Below are 20,802 nucleotides of genomic sequence, written 5' to 3'. Positions count from 1 at the left end.
TACAAGTGGATACAGGTAAGTGTAAATGATCAGTTGTTAAAGCTGTGAACAAGTCTAGTTGTTGACCAAAATCTGATTGACCACGTTTTAATCTTTGCGTGTCTGTTCTATACAATAGATAAAGTGGTGTAAAAAGCATGTCCGATTGAAAGTTGGATTATACATAACAGCTCACAAGCTCACAAGCGTCGTACAGAAATTCTGTTAAGATACCAAAGTATGTAAAATTATATTGTTATCTTCAAACAGATTCGATTCTCTCATCAGTACTCCTAATGAGCCAAACTTTTGCGTGATTTGTAGAAGTCCATTAAACTACCAAGGTGTATCACAAATTTTCTTTAAATTTCACAAAAAACAATTATCTTTGGGTCTCTGATTGCTTCCGCACTGAATTAAAAGTGATATAATTCAAGAATTGGTTAATTTATTACAAAACTGTGATACATTTTTTAGACCACTCTTCACAAAACAGGCTGTACATTGTTATGCAATTTTCTTCATAAATATACGAATTGAATCACTTCAAACCTGGAGAAAATCACACATTTAATTTCGGTTACACCGAAGCAATATAATTCCCATTAATGCTCCCTCTAGAGTCTTGGATGACCACATTATAATGCAGATATGAGGAAGTCAAATGCTAAGTTGATGGTCCAGAAATACCGCGACTAAATTTATAGCCTAGCTGTTCTTTTTGTTCTTCCTGCAAATTCATCACATTAAAGTTTTATATTTGAGATTTCTGATTTATTCTCTTTTTCTTTGGCATGTAATAGAGGAAAGTATGATTAATTTATTTGAGATAAAATCAAAAAATGTCTCACTCTATATTGTATCCTTAAATAAATAGAAAACCATTTTGCGAACAACTTTAGCAATAAATTCTTGTGGTGCTTTTTATAAACAGAAGATAAGCCATCGCTGACTTTCGTTAAACTATTTCTATTTTTCTAATGTCTATGTTACTATATATAGTAACGAAAATATTGATGGTTAGGCGGAATTTCTACCTCCGACTATGTGTTTTGAACGGCACTCACCCTATATTATTTGGTCAAAACGACACCCGGAACTTTTAAACATAACGTTACGAACAATGTGACTACATATAATGACGGAAATGTTAGATGTTGCATTTAATTTGGCACAGGGCAACAGAGAATTAACCTTTTAATAGTGGACAGTTTTTGACGCTTTCCCTTTCTTTCTTGTTCGAGTATGTCAAAGATTGAACCCAGAGTGTAGTTAAGAAACGTTTGTTTTGTTGACGTTGTCAATGTTTTCAGCCTTTGCATAATTCAGATTAGCAAGGGAAACACCATTATCATGGGCTTAATCAAAACATGACAGGAGACAAATATCAAAGCATTTCTTCTATAACTTCCTGTTATGGTGTCCTGTCAATAAAATCTGTAAAAAGATCCTTCGGAAACAAAGGGTGCAACCAAGAATAATAATAGCAGACTCGGTTTGATTGAGTTTGTTTATGAGAGGTAATGAAATGTGCAACACCTCTCACGCCCCCTAGCACCGGCTTAAGCGGAACTCTATTACATAAATGTTGAATGGACACCATGATCCCAAAGGACCAGAAAATATAACAGCAAGTCAGGAAAACATAGCATCCTACTGTATAAAGGCAGAACACCAAAAACAGTCGAGTTATAGCTTCATTTCGTAAAACCTTTCATAATTTTACCGACTGCAGTATGCAACTTTCCAAGATCCAGAATTTTTCTGAAGTTTGTTGATTATATCCTCATAAAAGTTAAGTTGCAATATTCTTTAGGCCACTAGTAAATTTTACAGCCACATCTGGATTACGATTACAAAATTTAGTAACATAGTTTCATGGTTAAAGTGAACGGTAGCTATGATAACTTGCAATATATTGATTACGCTAACAGAAATATACTACGTAACATCATGTTCTGGCAATGTTATAAAATGTGGCAATGTTATAAAATGTGAAATGTTCATCACAAAATATACAATGAGTGTTTTGTTAAGTTGTAGGTATACAGAAGAAAGGACAACGTAAGCATTTTATAGGCTCAAAAACATTCGTCAGAGTTGAGAGAACTAGGGGCCGCTGTTGTCGGATATGAAATCAAAGTATATTATAAATAGTTTCACATTTGGAACTGCTAAATTTAAATATATTTGTAGTTTTTATTCTTTTTCATTTTAAATCTCCAATACTTATCTAAATTATAATTTTCAGTGGAAGAACCCTTTATTTTATTTTTTCTAGAACGGATGCTTTGATTCAGCAGGCGATACGAAAGAAGTTCCATGGTTGCACTGTTGTAACTATTGCTCATCGACTTCATACAGTCATGGATTCCGACAGAATTTTGGTGTGTCTCATAATGTTATGCATTTGTATGTTAGACATCCTATGTATAAAAGACGAACAATGTTAATTTGCGTAAACTGTCCGTACTTTGGTAAAAACACCGATCTTTTACATTTATTTTGTGATGTAATTATCTAAGCAGACTTACTAAGAAATTCGTTGGTGCAGTAGGTGTGATAATATTGTAGGTATCATTTTTTTAAAACTGTCTCACGAAATAACTATGTTACATAGAAATATTACATTGAATACCACATGTAGTCAGTTTCTTTCAGTTCATTTGCCTTTTCCATGTCTGCTTTAAGATACTATTTCACACTTTGCTTTAGACAAAATAAAATGTTGTAAGCCTGGTATGATTGAGCCTGTTCATGGAAAGTTACGGAAATGAAGGCTACAGTTCATACCCTATTGCCCAGGTTTGAGCAGAGCAGAATTCTACATTTGCCTATGTTGCTGGTATTTAGGGACATCCGTAGATGTGTAATAGTAGTATATAGAACCTTCAATGATACACATGAGTGCTATATAATGAAAAGCAGCATATTATTCCCAATTAAAACAAGGGGATAACCCCATACAACAACAAAATGTCAGAACTTAATAAGCTAATTTAGAAAGGGGATCCGAGTTTATGGAGCTTGCATATCACAGCAACTGTCAAAATACGAAGCAGTCAACATAGCCAAAGGGTGTTTAAACAATACCCAAAGCAACATAAATAGGGGTATTGAAATAACCCAAGCTGAAATGTTCAAAGATGAAAAACTAAACAGTGCCACTAACACAACTTAAATGAATGATCTGAAAAAAAAATATATAAGAGCTTTGATTCAATGTACGGAACGTCGATTCCAGAATTATTCAATGACCATTTAAATATGTTTATTTAGGAAATATTTTAAAATAAACGTACTCGTATTTCGAGAAAGTTAGTGTTTCATATATTAAGTAATTGGCAAAGCAATTTCCAAAAAAAGTTCTATCTTCGCCCTGCTGTCAATTTAAAAGGTTGCAGGTAATCTATTTTCTATCATTATAATTGCGATAGTGACAAAACATGATATATTGTTTCTGTAGGTGCTAGAAGACGGAACTGTTGTTGAGTTTGATGTACCTTATCTCCTTCTCCAAAACACTGACAGTTTACTGCTCAAGATGGTTGAAGAAACCGGTGAATCGGCAGCTATACACCTCATTCAAGTTGCTAAGGCTTCTTATGAAAGAAAGCAAGCTGGTCCAGTTGAAAAAGAGTTTGGTGATACGGACGTCAACGAGTCTCTTCGTTCAGCTGAGGAAACAATCGTATTGGATAAAGATAAAGAAACGGATGAAAATACTAAACTTCTTTGACTTAAAACCTGTAGAAAAGAACGCGTAATGTGAAACGCTATCTTGTATTCATATGTATGAAAATAGAATTTAGACAACATCAGAAATGCTATGAAGCATTATAGCAGTAAACAAATTATTATTTATTTCTCAAGAAAGAGAGAACGTAACGAATTACAGAAAAGGGTAAACGTTTTATTGTGAAATATTATTCGCGTTAAGTACACAGTTATATAATGGACAAAATCAAAATGAAATATGTGAAAACCACATGTAAAGTAGATGAATACCTTCAAGTCTGAGTATGGCGTTTTCGCCTTCCACCGTTATAACAGCAATGTACTAAGTCCACAATTCTTAAATACTGCTTTTGAATACCTGTCAATTTCCTAAGCATGTCATCTTCTAGTTAAATAACTAATTCCACTGATATTCCGTAACAACGTCATATTCAGTAGCTTTTAAAACATCATTCAGTTCTCAAAACATGGCTTGATAAGATAATTACATAAGGCACTTGCAAGTCTTATTATATCATTATCACTGCGTTCTTTTTCGCGACGTGTACGGACGCAGTTATTTGAAAGCACACTCAATTTTTTATCAGGTACAACAGTGCTTTTTCTTAATATTAGGTTGACAATTTTAATATGACTAGCAATGCTTAATTCATCACAAAGATATTATGTTGATGGCATGTCGAAGTGATATTTAGCGTCATGTATGCATCGAGAAATAGCACTTTCATCAAATCTTTTACTTAAAAGCATGTCTAAAACGAAGACGTCACATAGCACAACTGTCTTGATTAATTTATATACATATTGAGTTGGTTATTCGCTTTGCAGTATAATTCGCCATCCTTTTCGCCCAAATGGAACAGAACTCTTCCACAAGACGTATTACCATTTCCAGTCCTGGCGTGTATAATCATAGGAGCATGACGACCTACCATTTGGCACCGTAAATGCGCGAAAAAAAAACAGTTCTATAATATTTGATCTAATAAAAGACATTTTAGAACCGAAATAATTCATAGCAAAACCGTGTTGGAACACAGTTTATACACTCGGGCGATTATACAACGTACGAAATAATTTCATTCGGGCTGCGCCCACATGAAATTATTACGCCCGACGTATAACCGCCAATAGTGTTAAAATAGTGTTATCAGAACTTGTAAAAAGATCCTTTAGAGTGCAACCAAGCAAAATAATAGCACACTCGGTTTTGCTATAAATTATTTCTTAAATCAATAGATACTATGACACTAATTTCAACTACTTTAATATGTATCTACTCATTTTGTTTCAGCTTTTTTAAAGTACAGAATGGAAATTATTAAAACTATCTAGTTATTTGTCATTCTCATCAAAAGCATATATTTGCTTATATGCAATTTATTGAATTATCTGTATATGATTTGTATGTATTTTTCTTTCAGTCAGCTTTGCAATGCTTTTTAACCAGGTTTTCAACGAAAACCTGAGTTATTAGATTGGGGTATGTCGTTGGTCGGGCGGGCGGGCGGATGGCGGCGTCAAACTGGTGTTTCCGGTCAATAACTTTTGTTTCGGTAAAGATATTTGAATAAAACTTGGTATGTATGTAGCTTATATCAAGACAAAGGCTGGGATTGATTTTGGGGTTTCTGGGGTCAAGGTCAAGGTCACTGTTACTTAAAATAGAAAAAGGGTTTCCGGTCAATAACTTAACTTAGGAATGAGCTATCATGATGAAACTTGGTGTATAGAAAACTTATATAAAGTTGTAGCTTGGGATTGATTTTGGGATTTCTGGGATCAAGGTCAAGGTCATTGTTACTAAAAATAGGGTTAGGGTTAGGTTAGGGTTAGCATATCTTCTACATGCATGGAGGGATTTTGATGAAAGTTGGCACAATTGTTCACCATCATGAGACGGAGTGTCATGCGCAAGAACCAGGTCCCTAGGTCTAAGGTCAAGGTCACACTTAGAGGTCAAAGGATACAAGAATGAAAACTTTGTCCGGAGCATATCTTCTTCATGCATAGAGGGATTTTGATGTAACTTGGCACAATTATACACCATCATGAGACGAAGTGTCTTGCGCAGTTCCCTTCTTTAGAATTACTTCCCTTTGTTGTTACTATAAATAGCTTATATTGTAACTTTTTCATTACTAGACGTAGGGAAAAATCGAGACCACTTTTCTGTAGTACAACATGTACTACCTGGTAAGGATTTCTGTATGGACTTACAATTTTTTTTTTTTGTATTTTTTTTTTTTTTTTTTTTTTTTAAGATTAACTTCCCTTAGTTGTTACTATAAATAACTTATATTGTAACTTTTTTATAATTGACGGTAAGGAAAAGCCAAGACCACTTTTCTGTGGTACAACATAGTTGTTACTTTCTAATTTTAGGTGTATTTTAAGGTATCTCTACCTGGTAAGGAGTTTTTTTGTGGACTTAGAAAAACAAAAGAATTACAATGATTACTAAACAACCACAAAATTAAAATTACATCTGCAAATACAGGTGCTAGAGTAAAGAAATTTGCTGTGACGGGCGTATATTGTGACATTCTGGCACTCTTGTTTATTCTTATGAAAAGTGTTGAAAACCTGGTTTCGTGGCATTGCCGCGTTTCTTGTTAGTACTATTGACAAGTTGTACGGAAACTCTTGAATTAGACTTACAGGGTCTAAAACGACAAAAAAATGCAATCAAAACTGGCAAGCCTACTAAATAATGACTGATAAATGTTTGTATTGCTAAGCAGAAATCATGAAATACCTACGTTCACTTTCATTTTACTCTACAATTTTGGAAATAAATGAAGTTGCTTAAATCATCCGCATATGTCCCTCTTTACAGTCAAGTACCGATAAAATGGTCTTTATCAGGTTGTGAAAATGACATTATTATATACTAATATTGACTATTTTTTACCACAGAAGCAAATCCGGCAATTTACTTCCATTCGTTTCTACCTGTAGGAAACCATCTTTTATGCACTATGTTAAATTTACTTTTTATTTTGTTGTGCTTGAAGATAAAATATCTAAACATATATCTGTGGTCCTAAAAGGACCACAAAATATAACAACAATACAAGTACGGACAGCCATTGTACGGTCGCCCAGGGCAACCAAGCAAACTAATAGATTACTCGGTACGACCGAGTCTATTTAAAAGATTTAATGAAAATTAATGTGCAACATCGCTCACGCCCCCTAACAGTTATAGCGTAACGCTATTACTTGTACAAAGGACAAACACAATTATTTACACTGTGTCTAAGACCTGTTTTATTGCTAACAAAGTATATTGGCTTCACAAAAGGCTTGTTTAATTATTTTATGTGTGTATTTTATTCTTTATCTATACAAGTAATGATTTGATTGATTTAATGTTAAGATTTTGGTTTATCAACTTTTATGTTAAGGTTCATAAATGATAAACATTGTGCTATGTAATGCTGTAAATATGTCTAAGCTTTGGCAATAGTTAATAAAATAATTTATTTGTTTATACAATTTGTTCTCTAATTCGGATAAATCATTGATAACATGTGTATTCACCAAATTACTCTCGAAGGTTAGCCCTGATAAAATGGGACATAAAATATTACAATCCTGGGTTCAAGACCAGCGAAGACCTCATGCAGATCCCCTGACATTTTCCACAAAGATGGTTTCCCTGGCTGTTAAGACATTACATTCGTGAATGAAAATAATATATCTTTGACGATATAACACGAGTGTAAGTATTAATGAAACATTAATATTTTCAGTAAATTTGACAGAACAATTTTTAACTATCAAATTGATATAGTAAGAGATAGCACTTGTTTGAAAAAAAAATTAACTCCTACTTATCACTTTTCTCTTAATAATATCATATCCTACAACAATCACTTTCCACATTCATTGGAATGCGGCACTACCAGTGAATGATTTGCGCACATAAATTCGACAACTTATTTGTTTCAATTATTCTGTGTTTGCAATAGGACATCAGAAATCGGGCTTCATAAACTAACCTGTATAACTTTATACATAAAGACTTGTCCTGGAAAATATGTGCTTGATTTGCGAAAGAAAAGTGAGGCACGATAACCATTCTGCAGAAGAAAGATATCTTAAGGTACAATAGTACTAATTTAAAATAGGTAATCAAGCAGACTTCCGGGCTAGGATAATGGCGGAAAGAAAAAATACTCACTTTTTTATTAGTTAAAGTGGCATTTCCATGTTTTATGTAATCCAGTTCCTGTTATTATTTCATTGTGGTCCCATACTTGACATTTTGATAGCACTTTCAAGGAGACGTTTTGCATATACGGAAATGTAAACAAAGCTTATTACACATGTGTTCATACTCAAATTTTAGTTGTAAGTTTGGACGATATTCCATAGTGTTTACCTGTCAGGCAAAAATCTCTTTTACAAGATGCACGACCCCTACTTTTCTTAGTGTTTTTGTGGTTTATAGGTCATTTGAAAACATAAGGCTAGTAATCCTTTTTAATGGGCCTGGCTATGTGTTACAGCTCTCAGAAGATTGTTAATTTTGTATAGAAGATATAGCAAATTTATTTTTTACTGTATACATGTACCCTTAATGCTGTACATAAATGTTTGGTGCTTATTGTACAGCCCATTCCGAAGTAAACAAAGAAAGGAAATTATAGAAAATAAATTATCATTTTTTATATGATCTTTTTTAAAATCGTACTTTCCTTACATAAGGCCTCACCAAATTAAAAAGTTGTTCATCGGATTTGCCGCTCGTATATTTTCAGAAACAAGCAAAAAAAAAATTGTTGTTTTTGGCTTGCGCTCGCCCCATTAAAAAAGATCGAGCCAAAATTTGTTGGTGGGCTATTTTTTATGGACAAAACAGTAAACATGCTTATAAGTCCAGTCCCAGATTGTTCTAAAATGGACTTTAATCACAATAAATACATACTACTACACACATCGTCTATAATATACCATGATACTTATATTTAGTTGCACTAAACTTATTTCCCCTTATGCAGTTATGCCATTTTCTTCAAATGTTTACCAAATTAAGTTGCCACAAAAATCGGATTTATTTCATTGAAAATTTGATGAAAAAAAAACAACATACTAATATATTTGATAACATCAATCTACAATATTTTGGTAAGGGTAAATACGTATTGATGCAGGTCACTTTTCTGTTTTCTGTTTTTCCTGTCCAAATGATCAGCATTTGTATACGAAACTGGGTGGGTTAGTTATTTATATTATGAGTTGTGTTCAGACCAGTTAAGATCTTCAAATCCTCGAGTAGAAAAGTGTTAATGCACGTTAATCTCCATGTCAGACCTTAATTGAGACTTTGTTTTAACAAATTAAATCCGTTAAGAAAGTTTAAACAAAAATATTCTAAGTTTAAAAGGGGCATAATTTTGACAAAATTCAGTCAGAGTTATGGTGACTGTTTCTCCTGGTGAAGAGTTGTTAGTAAATAACGATTTTAATTTTCAAATCAAAAGCTTTAATAGTAACAAGAGATATTTGACTTTATCAAAAACTTCGAAAAGTCGAGCCAAAAATGCTACATTTTCGTAGCAGTAAATATTCAAGTAACATAATCATGTCAAGATTATGGTTTAAGGTTGTGCATTGTTGTATATTACATATTTTCTAACAGCATTTTCAAACGCCTACATTATTTGATTACACTGTACTGTATGCCAATGTCACTACCTTTTTTCACGAGTTCGCTTTGTTCTGCGCCTTCAGGTCAAATTTTCTCAATCCCTGGTGAATTATGTTTAATGTAAAAGGGCTGTACATTTTATTTTAAGGTTTTTATTAATTAATCGAGAGCCAAATCAAGACAAATATATTTCTTCGCTCTTCGCTCTCTCCTGATTTTCTCAAAAACCAAAAACCAAATATTTAAATTATTTTTTCGCTCGCCGCCTCAATTTTTTCCGAAAAAAATCCGATGAACATCTTTTCAATTTGGTGTGGCCTAAAGAGAAAAGACATGGCTTGAATAAGTCAAAATGCACCCGCTGCCTAAATTGAGACACCGGAGACGAAATTGCGCATATTTCTTTTTGCAAAATTCATCATTTGAAGTGTTTTATATTTAGTGCTACACGGCATATGATTTGCTAGCCTTTCGTTCAAATAAGACGGAAAGCTGTAGAACGAAAAAGTATTAACACATCGCCAGCTATGTTAGCGAAGTAAGAGCGGACGCAGTGCTTCAGTTGAAACACTGTGACTGCGAAACCAGGGGTCGTGAGTTCGAGCCGTCATACCTCCAACTAAATATTACTAACATTTGGATAAGAGTCTCATGTATGTGTGCTTTACACCTGGCACGATAAAGAACCAGGGAAAATTCTGAAATTGGAGCGTCTTCTGTATCTTGCACTGTCCTCCCACTAACATTACTAACAGTTTTCTCAAGGACTTGCCCATATGGGTTACCGGTTGCGACTATAAATAAGCATACATACAAACAAACAGTTACTGAAGTTTGCTCATATACGTTTTGTAAATTAGGGCGTTGTGGTTTAGATTATATTGTCATATTCAAAAGTATGCTACACACTGCAGATGACAGAAGTGTGTGATTGTAACAGATTTGATCAGTGTATACTGAAGGTGATATATATTTTTCTTCTTACAACTCTTATGTATGTTATAAAGATCTGCGCTTGGGTATATTGACTGTATGCCATAATATTGATGCATTTATACAGACATTAAAAAAAAATGATAGCAGAAAAAGTATATTTCATATACATAGATGTAGATAAGCCTGAACACTGTTGCGAATTATATACATAAGAATATATGAATACTGGAACAGAAGCCTTACATTTAGGTGACAATGGCTTGTTATCTATCCTTGGGTCTTTAAAATAAGTAATGATTCTGCTTTCCAAAAACCAAATAACCCTACCGTTACGTTCAGTCCAAATAAAGTATATATTGTTTCTTGTTTCAGTCTATTTGATGCAATGCACAAAAAGTACATGTACAGGATAACTTGATAACGACATATTTAACAGATTGCAGAACCAACAGCAGAAAGAATATACTGAAAAACGTTACTTTGTATATGATATATGCTTTAAATGGAATGTTTGTGTCATAGCCGTTTGATTTTGGAAAGCGGCCATCTGTAAATGTTCAATTTATTTCATAATAATAAAATTGCCGATACGATGGTCGTATATTCGATTGAATCTCTGTAAAAGGCAGGCACAAAGCCAAACCTTTTCTTTAGTCCATACCAAGTTCCTATACAACAAAACAGTTTAACTAAAATTACTCCCCGCCCCCTAACACATGAAACAGTAACCACAGGAACAAATTGTAAAACAAAACAAATGCTCACGTAAAGATATATTAATCAAAACTATTTGAACAATCATATGTACTCGATGACTCTGAAGAAGCCTAAGCACCAAAGGAAACACCATTAAGAGCACGTCGAATTAAGGCAGGAGACAAATATAAAACCAGTCCGCCCTAAGAGCGGAATTTAGGACCTAGCTTCCATAAAGTTCCCCATCAATTCCGTCATCACGCAATCAAACAGAATAACATAGTGACCAATTGTAAACGGGCTGAACACTAATCATGCAGTTTGCCCTAGAAGTAGGAAATTATAAATACCTTCTTAACAAAAAACTTCTGTATGTAACATGGTCCTGTAACAATAAAATTCAGTTTTGTTTGTATTCAACTTTTCAGTCAGGGCTTCGTTTAAATTATAGAAAACGATCAACGTATCTTTATGTTCATATCAAGACACATTCCATTTCAAAAGAAAATGAAACAACTAAACTCAGAAATAAATACACCTGGTTCATCGAAATTATATTCAAGAACAGCAATTAAGTTAAAAACAACAAGCTGGCATCAAAGTTCTAATCATTTTTACTTGTTTCATTAAAAAGGATTCACGAGAAACTTTAAAACAAAATGTCGGAATTATAGTATTTGTATATGTAGCACACTAAATGCAACTGGAATTCGAGATTTCTCAGCTCTACTGACAGACTCACAGACATTGAGTCAACGCCAGTTTCATTTTATTTCATTTAGATTATGAGTTTCATTTTTTACATATATGTAAGGTTTACTCCATATACATTACACGTTTCCACTTCTTTATTTTCTTTTTGAAAGCTTATGTATAGTCGCCATAGGAAACACAGTTCTTTAAATTTCACCCAATGGAAATGTGTATTAAATGTTTATGAACTGCTTTTGTTATTATAGTCATGTTAAAATGCTGATAATTGATCACGGGATCATTATGCGGCTCTTTCAAGTTTTTTGTTAAACATGTTAGGTGTCACGGCTTCCTCGCTTGTGCACCAATGTTGGTGGCACTGGCCTGTGATTTATATATTTGGCAACACAATTATAATTGATTGTGTGGACGTGGGTTACTTCTGGATGAATAGGACATGATAAACTGTGAAGCAATATCCGCGATATATATATTCATTTATTTACTTCAAAAGCAATATAGTGCTAAAATGAATAGTATATTTACTACTATAAAGTGACGAATGCAATCATAATGATGACGAAAGTACATAGCAAATGTAATAATCATTACAGTTCAAACTATTAAAATTTACCACTGTAAAAAATTAAGTATAATAAATGACAGAAAAAACACATTAACCTGTAAAACAATATCCAAGACATATATTTATTTACTTCAAAAGCAATATAGTACAAACATCTATTGTGTAATTACAACGATAAGCGAAAGGGAATATAATGAAGCAAAATATTCAATTTACAGGTTAGCAAGACATTAGTTTACCATGATGGGACATATAGGTCGGATACATGTACAAAAGGAGTATTGGGGTTGTCGGCTGTTACAGGGCAGGTTGTATTTGATTATTTGCCTTGGACCAGTTATGTATTAATAAGAACGGGTAGTAATGTAATAAAAGTTATGTTTTTTATGTTTCATCGTTTACTGTATGATAAATTTACAAGCTCATATACAAATTGATGTGACATAATTTGCCGTACGACAAAGGCAAGACGTAAGGCAATTAGAATAAAACGACAGCTGGATTCTACCTGATATTTGGAAGGCAATTCACAAAAGCGGTACGACAGACGACAGTATACCGGAAGTGCATGATCCTACTGGGTTCTTCGGAACTAGACAAAAATGAAAGAATTCAAACTACAAGTAGACTGACACTTTCAAGGCAAGTGATATAAAACATGTATATTTCGCAATGAACAGAATTCGCAAATCAACAGTAACGAGGTAAGAACTCATGACTCACGGACTGAAGTTGTTAAAAAGAAACATTTGTCATCCTTTAAATCTATAACAAATCACATTCTGTTTGCAGATAATTCGCCGACTGATTTTTATCAGCTGAAACAGTTCTGGAAATTAGAGTTAGTGTCAGATGAAGTAGATAGTTCTAGTATAGAATGTCTTCAACAGTATCAAGAAAAATCTATAACATTCAAAGACAGAAAATATTCTTATGTTCTATAGAAATCTGACCATCCCACACTACCAACAAACTACAACATCACTAAACGAAGGACACAGAACACTATTCAAAGACTGCGACAAGAACCTGAGATCTTGAAGAAATACGAATAAATCATAGATGAGCAGAATGTGAGAGATTTAATAGAGAAAGATCCCCCACACTGACATCCCGTCTCATTATATTTATAACATTCCCACATAAGAAGTCAAGAAAGAGCCAGCAAAATCACATATTCGTATTGTTTATGATTATAGCTTTCGACTTTTTTGTGGATCGGATACCTTAAGGTTGAATAAAAAAGAACGGGTTTCAATCTATCGACAAATGACGTCATTAAGGAAATAATATTGAAAGTTTGATCTGTCTCATGTTATCGCATGTGCAGAAACACCCTTTTCTACATGACGGCGTAAATGTGCAGACTGAAACGGATAACCATACTTATCAAATCGTTCAATACCGGTGGGGTTGATTATTAGCAGTCATTTAAACTGAGCAGGTCACGTAACTCGTAGCTTAAAGTGTCCATTGACTAATGCGGCCGTGTTTTTTTAAAAAGATTCTTCTTGTTTGGTATCATTTGAAAGAGCTGTGTCTGCTGAACAATACTTAGTAAATAAGATGACCATAATTAATATGCATGAATCACTACAGTCATGTTTTTTTGACTGCAAAATGATAACTCTTACACTGTTATAAATTGATTGTATTGAAGTATCACTGAAGACTATAAAGTAAAAAAAAAAATCTGTAACAGATCTTTGTCATGTAATTTATATTTTCTTTTTCAGTAGACAATACACTTTCAAATGATATCAAAATTATACTAGCTTACCAGGCATCAATATTTGATATATTTTAATAGCACTGTTATATAGAACTTGCTTATTTGTGGATCGGATACCGTAAAATAGCTGCAACAAAGCAGTACAGAAGTAAATAGTTAACCAGATGATTGAAAGAATTAGAATTATTTATGACTAGGAATTTAATTGGTTTAGCCGAGACGTTCATACTTCTGTGAAGCCCCTGTTATCCTTTTTGAATTTATACATATATTTCAGCGTTGTATCAGAGCCGATTCAGATAGCAGTGGTATTCGAAAAAAGCGATCATTTTCTCATTCCCAAAGAAACATTTAAAGTCTCATAATGACTTTGTTTAAAATGTGGCTGCCGCATGTTTTGTTATGAGCATAATGTGTAATAATTTCTTGTTAAATCCTTCTTTCAGTAATTATTTTCTGTAATATTTGTCAAAGGTTGGAATATCGATTAACATAGTAACATGTTTTAATGAATTCATTGTTTTTTATTACCTCTCTTTACAGATCTAACTGTATAAATTCATGTGCAGTATTAAATGTAGTGCTTTTCTAACCATCTAATTATGCATAATATCTATTCGGACAGCTGTTTGATTTATTTTAACAAACTATTTAAAGCCTTGTGAGACTTTAAGTGTTAGCACTCATATTCTTAGTAAGATAATTTGCGAAGATCAAAGTAAAATCATTAAAATTTTCAAAATTGCGACTGAAATTTTTATATTTGGAATTATAAGGTTTAAATTAAATTTATTACTTTTGGTGCATTATGCAACTTTCCAAACCGAAAATTTAAATTAACAAATATAATTGAGGATTAATGATTAAGTATAACGTGTTTTATTACATCACACTCCACACATTGAAGTAATTCTCTGACACAAAAAGGGTAGCTAAATGTTATAAATTAATATTCTTCGACTGATCAATCTAAATTCATTCCGGATATTTACGAAGGAATAGAACAAACAGAGAAAATGGTTGCTGTACATGTATACGTAGACGTTTTGTGATCAGCTTAGGTCCATATCAAAACAATTTGGCGCTAATTCACTAAGAATAGGTTGGAGATAATTGGTGAACTAGATAACCGCGTGCTTAATGCAATAGCAAAACTGCTTATATGTGAGCTTGGTGTCGTGCTATTATATATGTAGCCAAACAAAGGCTTGAATGTACTTATCTAAATAATCTGCGTTTTGCCATGGGCAAACATGAATGAAGATGATATTGTACTTATTGAGAAATTACATCATAATAAACCATTTCCCACTTTTGTAGTTCGCAGACGTTCTTTTGTTCTACTTTGAGAGATGAAATAATTACTGAATTACTGATACATTCTTCTTAGGATGCATGATTTTGACAAAATTTATTGTCCATACATTTAAATCTCATTCAACTGTTCTCATTTCTTAACAAGTTTTAGTCGAGTATTTTAATCTATATATCTGTCTTTATCTAATTAGATGGTTTCCTCAGTTGAACGTAGAGACTCGTTGATGTCAGTGTCACCAGACTCTGGACCAGCTTACTTTCTTTCATACGCATCTTTAGCAACTTGAGTGAGGTGAAGAGCTGTCGACTCACCGGTTTCTTCAACCATCTTGAGCAGTAAACTGTCAGTGTTTTGGAGAAGGAGATAAGGTACATCAAACTCAACAACATTTCCGTCTTCTAGCACCTATTGAAACAGTATATAATGTATCCGGTCAAGATATTTCTTTTTTTCAGAGTATTATTTAAGCAATAATTTATACAAGGCAAGATTAGAATCCTTGAAGCATTGAACAGCGACAATGCAGATCATCAATCCAAAGTAGCCCTAAATCAGCCGCTTTTATATTCAGTAAAGCATAGCAGAAAAAAGAACTAGAATCATTTTTTTTTAAATGACGCCAATCAACAAAAAGCCTACACTTATGAGGTTGATAACAGAGACATTTCTGTATAACGGTGTCCCCCAGTCAACTCGCCCCCTGATAAACACATATATGGAAGGACACACAGTGACAAGCATATGACACATACCAAAATCCTGTCAGAATCCATGACTGTATGAAGTCGATGAGCAATAGTCAGAACAGTGCACCCATGGGACTTCTTTCGTATAGCCTGCTGAATCAAAGCATCTGTTCTAAAATGTATATATAATAAATTTTGTTCAGTCAAAAGTGATGATTTAGATCATTTCAAAGATGTGCGAAATTAAAGACTACAATCATAATAATATTAGAGGTATAATGTTAAATCGAACTACCGATGAATTATGTGCAAAGTTTCAACAGCACGCGTCGATTTCAGAACCTAAGGTATGAAAACAGTTACCATTTGTTCCCTCAACTATATTTGGTCTTTATTATAGTTTCATCTGTGTACATGCAATACAGGTACATAAAATAATAAGCATATTTAAAAAAACATCAGTACACAGTCATTCAATACATTAGAATTATAAGAGACTTTTGTATACTACACTATGTCTCCCACTCATATGTACATGTAATAACAACGTTAAAACCAAGATGGTGTTGCTAACTGTTAATTAAAAACTTATATAACTTACGACCTAAAATTACATTAAAGCTCAATAATAGAAGGAAAATGAGATGCTGATACCGAATCTAAAATGCGTTGAAGATAAGAAGCTTACAGTTCAATTACAAAGAAATATAAATCCCTTTAAAACAAGAGCTGTCTGTAAGACAGCACGCTAGACTTTTTCAGTGATTGAGAACAAAGTTTTGCTTGTTAAAGAGTCCATTGTACTATTGTTTCCAGGCATTATTTTCACATTTTTTGGTCAAATGGGAAGTCATGTACTTATTTTGCATTCCTTTTACACTTTCCATTTTCAATCTAGAAATTAGTATTATGCAAAACTGACAGGTTACATTCGAACGCCTAGGTTATTCATTATTCGGCCATGTATGTTTCAAAATTTCTGTTTTTGATACGCACGTTCTACCGATTGTTTGATTAACTTATTTAATGACATGATAATTAAAACACTCAGTATTATGATCACGCCGCGTAAACAATGTCATTCAAAAAAGGTTAAGCTCACGAAATATTTCTGTATATGAGTTTTTGGTATATTTGCCAGTATTTCTTTTACTAGCACTTTTAGACTCCTTTTTTTTGTTAGAATTTTATTTAGTGAAGAGAGCTGTTGTTGTTGCATGACCGATATGCATAAGCTATATGGGATGAAGAAAAAAAGATGAATATCCAACCGGGAAAGCAACGTTCTAAACAGCACAGCCTCCCTAAACCGCACATCCCATCATGTGGTCGTGCATACAAACACACACGCAGATGCATGCTGATACCTAATCTTGAATTTCTGAATTAGTTATAGTTTGTATATATAGGTGAGACCCAGGAAACCCGCATAAAGTTCAGACACTATGTCGTTATTTGACCAGTCAAGCTAGACAGCAAGGTCTAAAGTGTTTACTAAATTATGTATATTAACGCAAATTTTCAGAATGATAACTACCTGTTATCGACATTAGCTGTAGCTTCGTCAATGACGAGTATCTTGGTGTCACGTAAAATCGCCCTTGCAAGACAAATGAGCTGACGTTGCCCAATGCTGAAATTGCTACCTCCCTCAGATACTTTCGAGTCTAGACCGTGTGGTAGGGCTTCTATCGCTTGTTTTAGTTGAACCTATCCTCAAATATATGCAAAATGGGTTAATTAATATAATGTATATCAGTTATTAATAACTGGATGCGCGTTCAATACCCCTTTAGTAACAGAAAGAAGTCAAGGATATTTCAAATGTTTTGTAAATCTGACATTTCAGTCATACGAGGTCCATTATAAAAATAATGACAATCGTGCTGGAATATGGTACACAGTCTGTGTATAGAAAATTAGTTTATCGCCCTTGACTTCCACGCACTTCCACAGCCGAGAAATCCAAGAGGTGAACGCTGCAGAGTAGTTTAAATGGTCTTAGTTAACTAAAAAATACCACTTCCAAGTGCTTTATTATTATAACTATTTGCGCCCAGTCAGCATCTTAGATGAAAAAGTCACAAGGACTTAGATTAGGTGAATAAGCGGGATAATTGATTTGTACCACTTTTTCATCTTTCAGAAATTTTTCATTGATGGGATTTTTGTGAGCCGTAGCCCTGTCTTTAAGGACTGCCTGACCATTTTTTTTTTTAAAACAATTTTCTCTGACACTGCAGACTTCCCATATGGTGATAACTTCGCAATACATGTGTATCTTTAAACACGAAAATAATAAGTTTCATAATGTAAATAACTAAAGCACTGTAACGATGATACTAAAATAATGATAGTTATCATTTAAAAACAGGTTAACACTTTCCTTAAAATAAAAAGAAACATTTACAGACCTCATCCAGGGCACTCCAAATAACGTCATCTGCATATGTACCAAATGGATCTATGTTTATCCTCAGCGATCCGGTAAATAACACTGGATCCTGAAAGCATTTACAAAACTTACTTACAACGTTAACTTACAGATAAAGAAATTGTTATTGTTTTTAAGAGCTACTCGTTCGCAGTAAGGTGAAAAACGTGAACATCTTCTTTTATGCAGATTTAAAAACAAAATAGAGCCATCATGTCCCTATACCACCCACCTGAATAGGATTGCTATTTGTGGCAAATAGAGGTCAGGAGCAAAGAGACCATACGTGAATACAGCAAAGTCGAACATTCAGATATAAATCCATTACGAAACCATTTGTTCTGTGTATGACTGAGTTACAGTATAGGAGTAACAGAAAAAAAATATCAATATTGATGAAGAAATTATATCATAAAAGTGGACGTGTGATGAAATAAAACAATCTATGCTAAATCAAAAACATACTAACAAAGAAAAATATCAAACAGGGAATGCCACGCACCAAAAGCGCAGCCTCCTCAAAACGAACCCCCCAGCACGCAAACGCGTGCACCACACACACACACACACACACACACACTATACAACGCAAGATAAATCTGTCCTATCTTGCCCATAATACAACCTGACCAACTTATGTTACGAATAGACATTCCGTATACATATGTTTTGGATCTGTGACAGAATTAAGTTTCTATAATGTTAAGATGGTGTGCCCTTTTTGATGAAATCATTACTTTTCCGATAATCCTATTTGACTTTGTAGGTGTTATTCATTCTAATTGCAAAAATGTAAAGATTCTATATCATAGATACGCATTCTGTGTAAGTATGAATGTGACAGAGTGTAATAATTGTTAATTATAGCTTTTTATTTTAATCAATCAACAGCCATAACTATGACCTATTGAGCCGACCATTGCCCATTTCAAAACTTGATTTGCCTTAATACATTGTTTCAAAGTTTAATAAAGATTAGGTCAGAAAAACTGATTCTAAAGAATATACAAACTGACGGACATCGAATAGTGTTTAAAGCTCACCGTGTACACTTTGTGCAAAGTCCATGATAACTAAAAACGTAAAAACGACATCACATATTTATAACAATCAATGTGGACAGCTTTTTCATACTTTTTTCTTGAATGATACTTACAAGATTTTGTGTTTTTCAAAATATTTAAGGTTTTTAACAACACATGGAATTGTTGATGTTCAACTTCTCATTGATGATTAACCGCGATGTGTAGATGCATAAAAATAGATGTAACGTTCATGTATTTTTCATGATTTTCGTAGAATATTGAAGAATTTTCCAGAAAAACTCCTCTTTTACGGACAGAAACATAATGTAAAATCTGCTCATTACTGATTTTGAGGCTGTTCTGCAATATACTTACATGCAAATATGTTAAAAAGTTTTAGAAGTGGTGTAACTTCATATTATTCAGCTGACAACAAAGCACTGACCGACAGCCTTATATTTATTTTTGTAAGTAGCATGTAATTCAGTGATAGAGTTTGCCAACATACTGCTTTGTCTTCTTTGACTTAGTGATCACCTATACCGTTACTATGTCTGGAGCAAAAGATATGAAGTTGTTCGTCTGCAAATATGCTTAATAACAACAATCGACTCAGCATTTCTGCCTTATCCTGTAACAACAAATGTAATATATTTGGTTTATGCCTTACATACCTGTGGAATGATTGAAATATTTTTTCTCACATGAAACAGTCCTATTTCCTGTATGTTTACGTTATCTATCATAATACAGCCTGTGGGTTCAACCAAACGAAATAGCATCGAAATCAATGAACTTTTACCCGCTCCTGTTCGACCAACAATTCCAACCTATGAAAAAGTGTTATGTTATACAATTATTGCCTTTGATGAGTAATTATCGATCTGACAAAGGCAATCCTTTTTTATCATGTTTACTATTAAAATCATTAACGCGAATGTTTCATGTTAAAAGAGTTGTTAGTGGTAGGTTATATTTTCGGCGTTATGGTCTTTAGTAGTGTACGACGATATATGACTTCACGTTTATGCTGTAAAAACGTCACTCCCGGAAGTGAGGTTGTGATCTTCTATTCAATTTGAATAAACATACATTTTTTGTACATGTTTCATATTCCATTCACCGATCAATGCCATTTTTTATCAATGACAATGCGGCTGGATAGATCAATGACAATTACAATAAAAATATAGTTTTAATAATGATAATATATTTATAATACATATCGTTTTTATTTACATTTATTTAACATCCACATGCCACTACTAGATATATTATAATATAGTTCGTTCTATAAACTACTGGTACAGAATGAAAATG

General features: G+C 33.3%; 1 protein-coding gene and 1 pseudogene across 1 annotated transcript in view; one reads left to right on the top strand and one right to left on the bottom strand.

The window, feature by feature from the left end:
* LOC128558647 (ATP-binding cassette sub-family C member 4-like) overlaps window positions 1-4,853 on the top strand; it is a 28,028-nt gene extending 23,175 nt beyond the window's left edge. The window contains exons 11-12 of the mRNA XM_053548630.1: window positions 2,261-2,366; window positions 3,446-4,853. Coding sequence (XP_053404605.1) covers window positions 2,261-2,366; window positions 3,446-3,718 — 379 coding nt within the window. The 3' untranslated portion in view covers window positions 3,719-4,853. The remainder of the gene's footprint in view (window positions 1-2,260; window positions 2,367-3,445) is intronic.
* Window positions 4,854-15,332: 10,479 nt separating this feature from the next.
* LOC128558335 (ATP-binding cassette sub-family C member 4-like) overlaps window positions 15,333-20,802 on the bottom strand; it is a 34,543-nt pseudogene continuing 29,073 nt past the window's right edge.

Source organism: Mercenaria mercenaria, chromosome 7 (assembly GCF_021730395.1).
Source record: "Mercenaria mercenaria strain notata chromosome 7, MADL_Memer_1, whole genome shotgun sequence".
NCBI lineage: Eukaryota > Metazoa > Mollusca > Bivalvia > Venerida > Veneridae > Mercenaria > Mercenaria mercenaria.
This window is presented reverse-complemented; position numbering and strand designations above follow the sequence as displayed.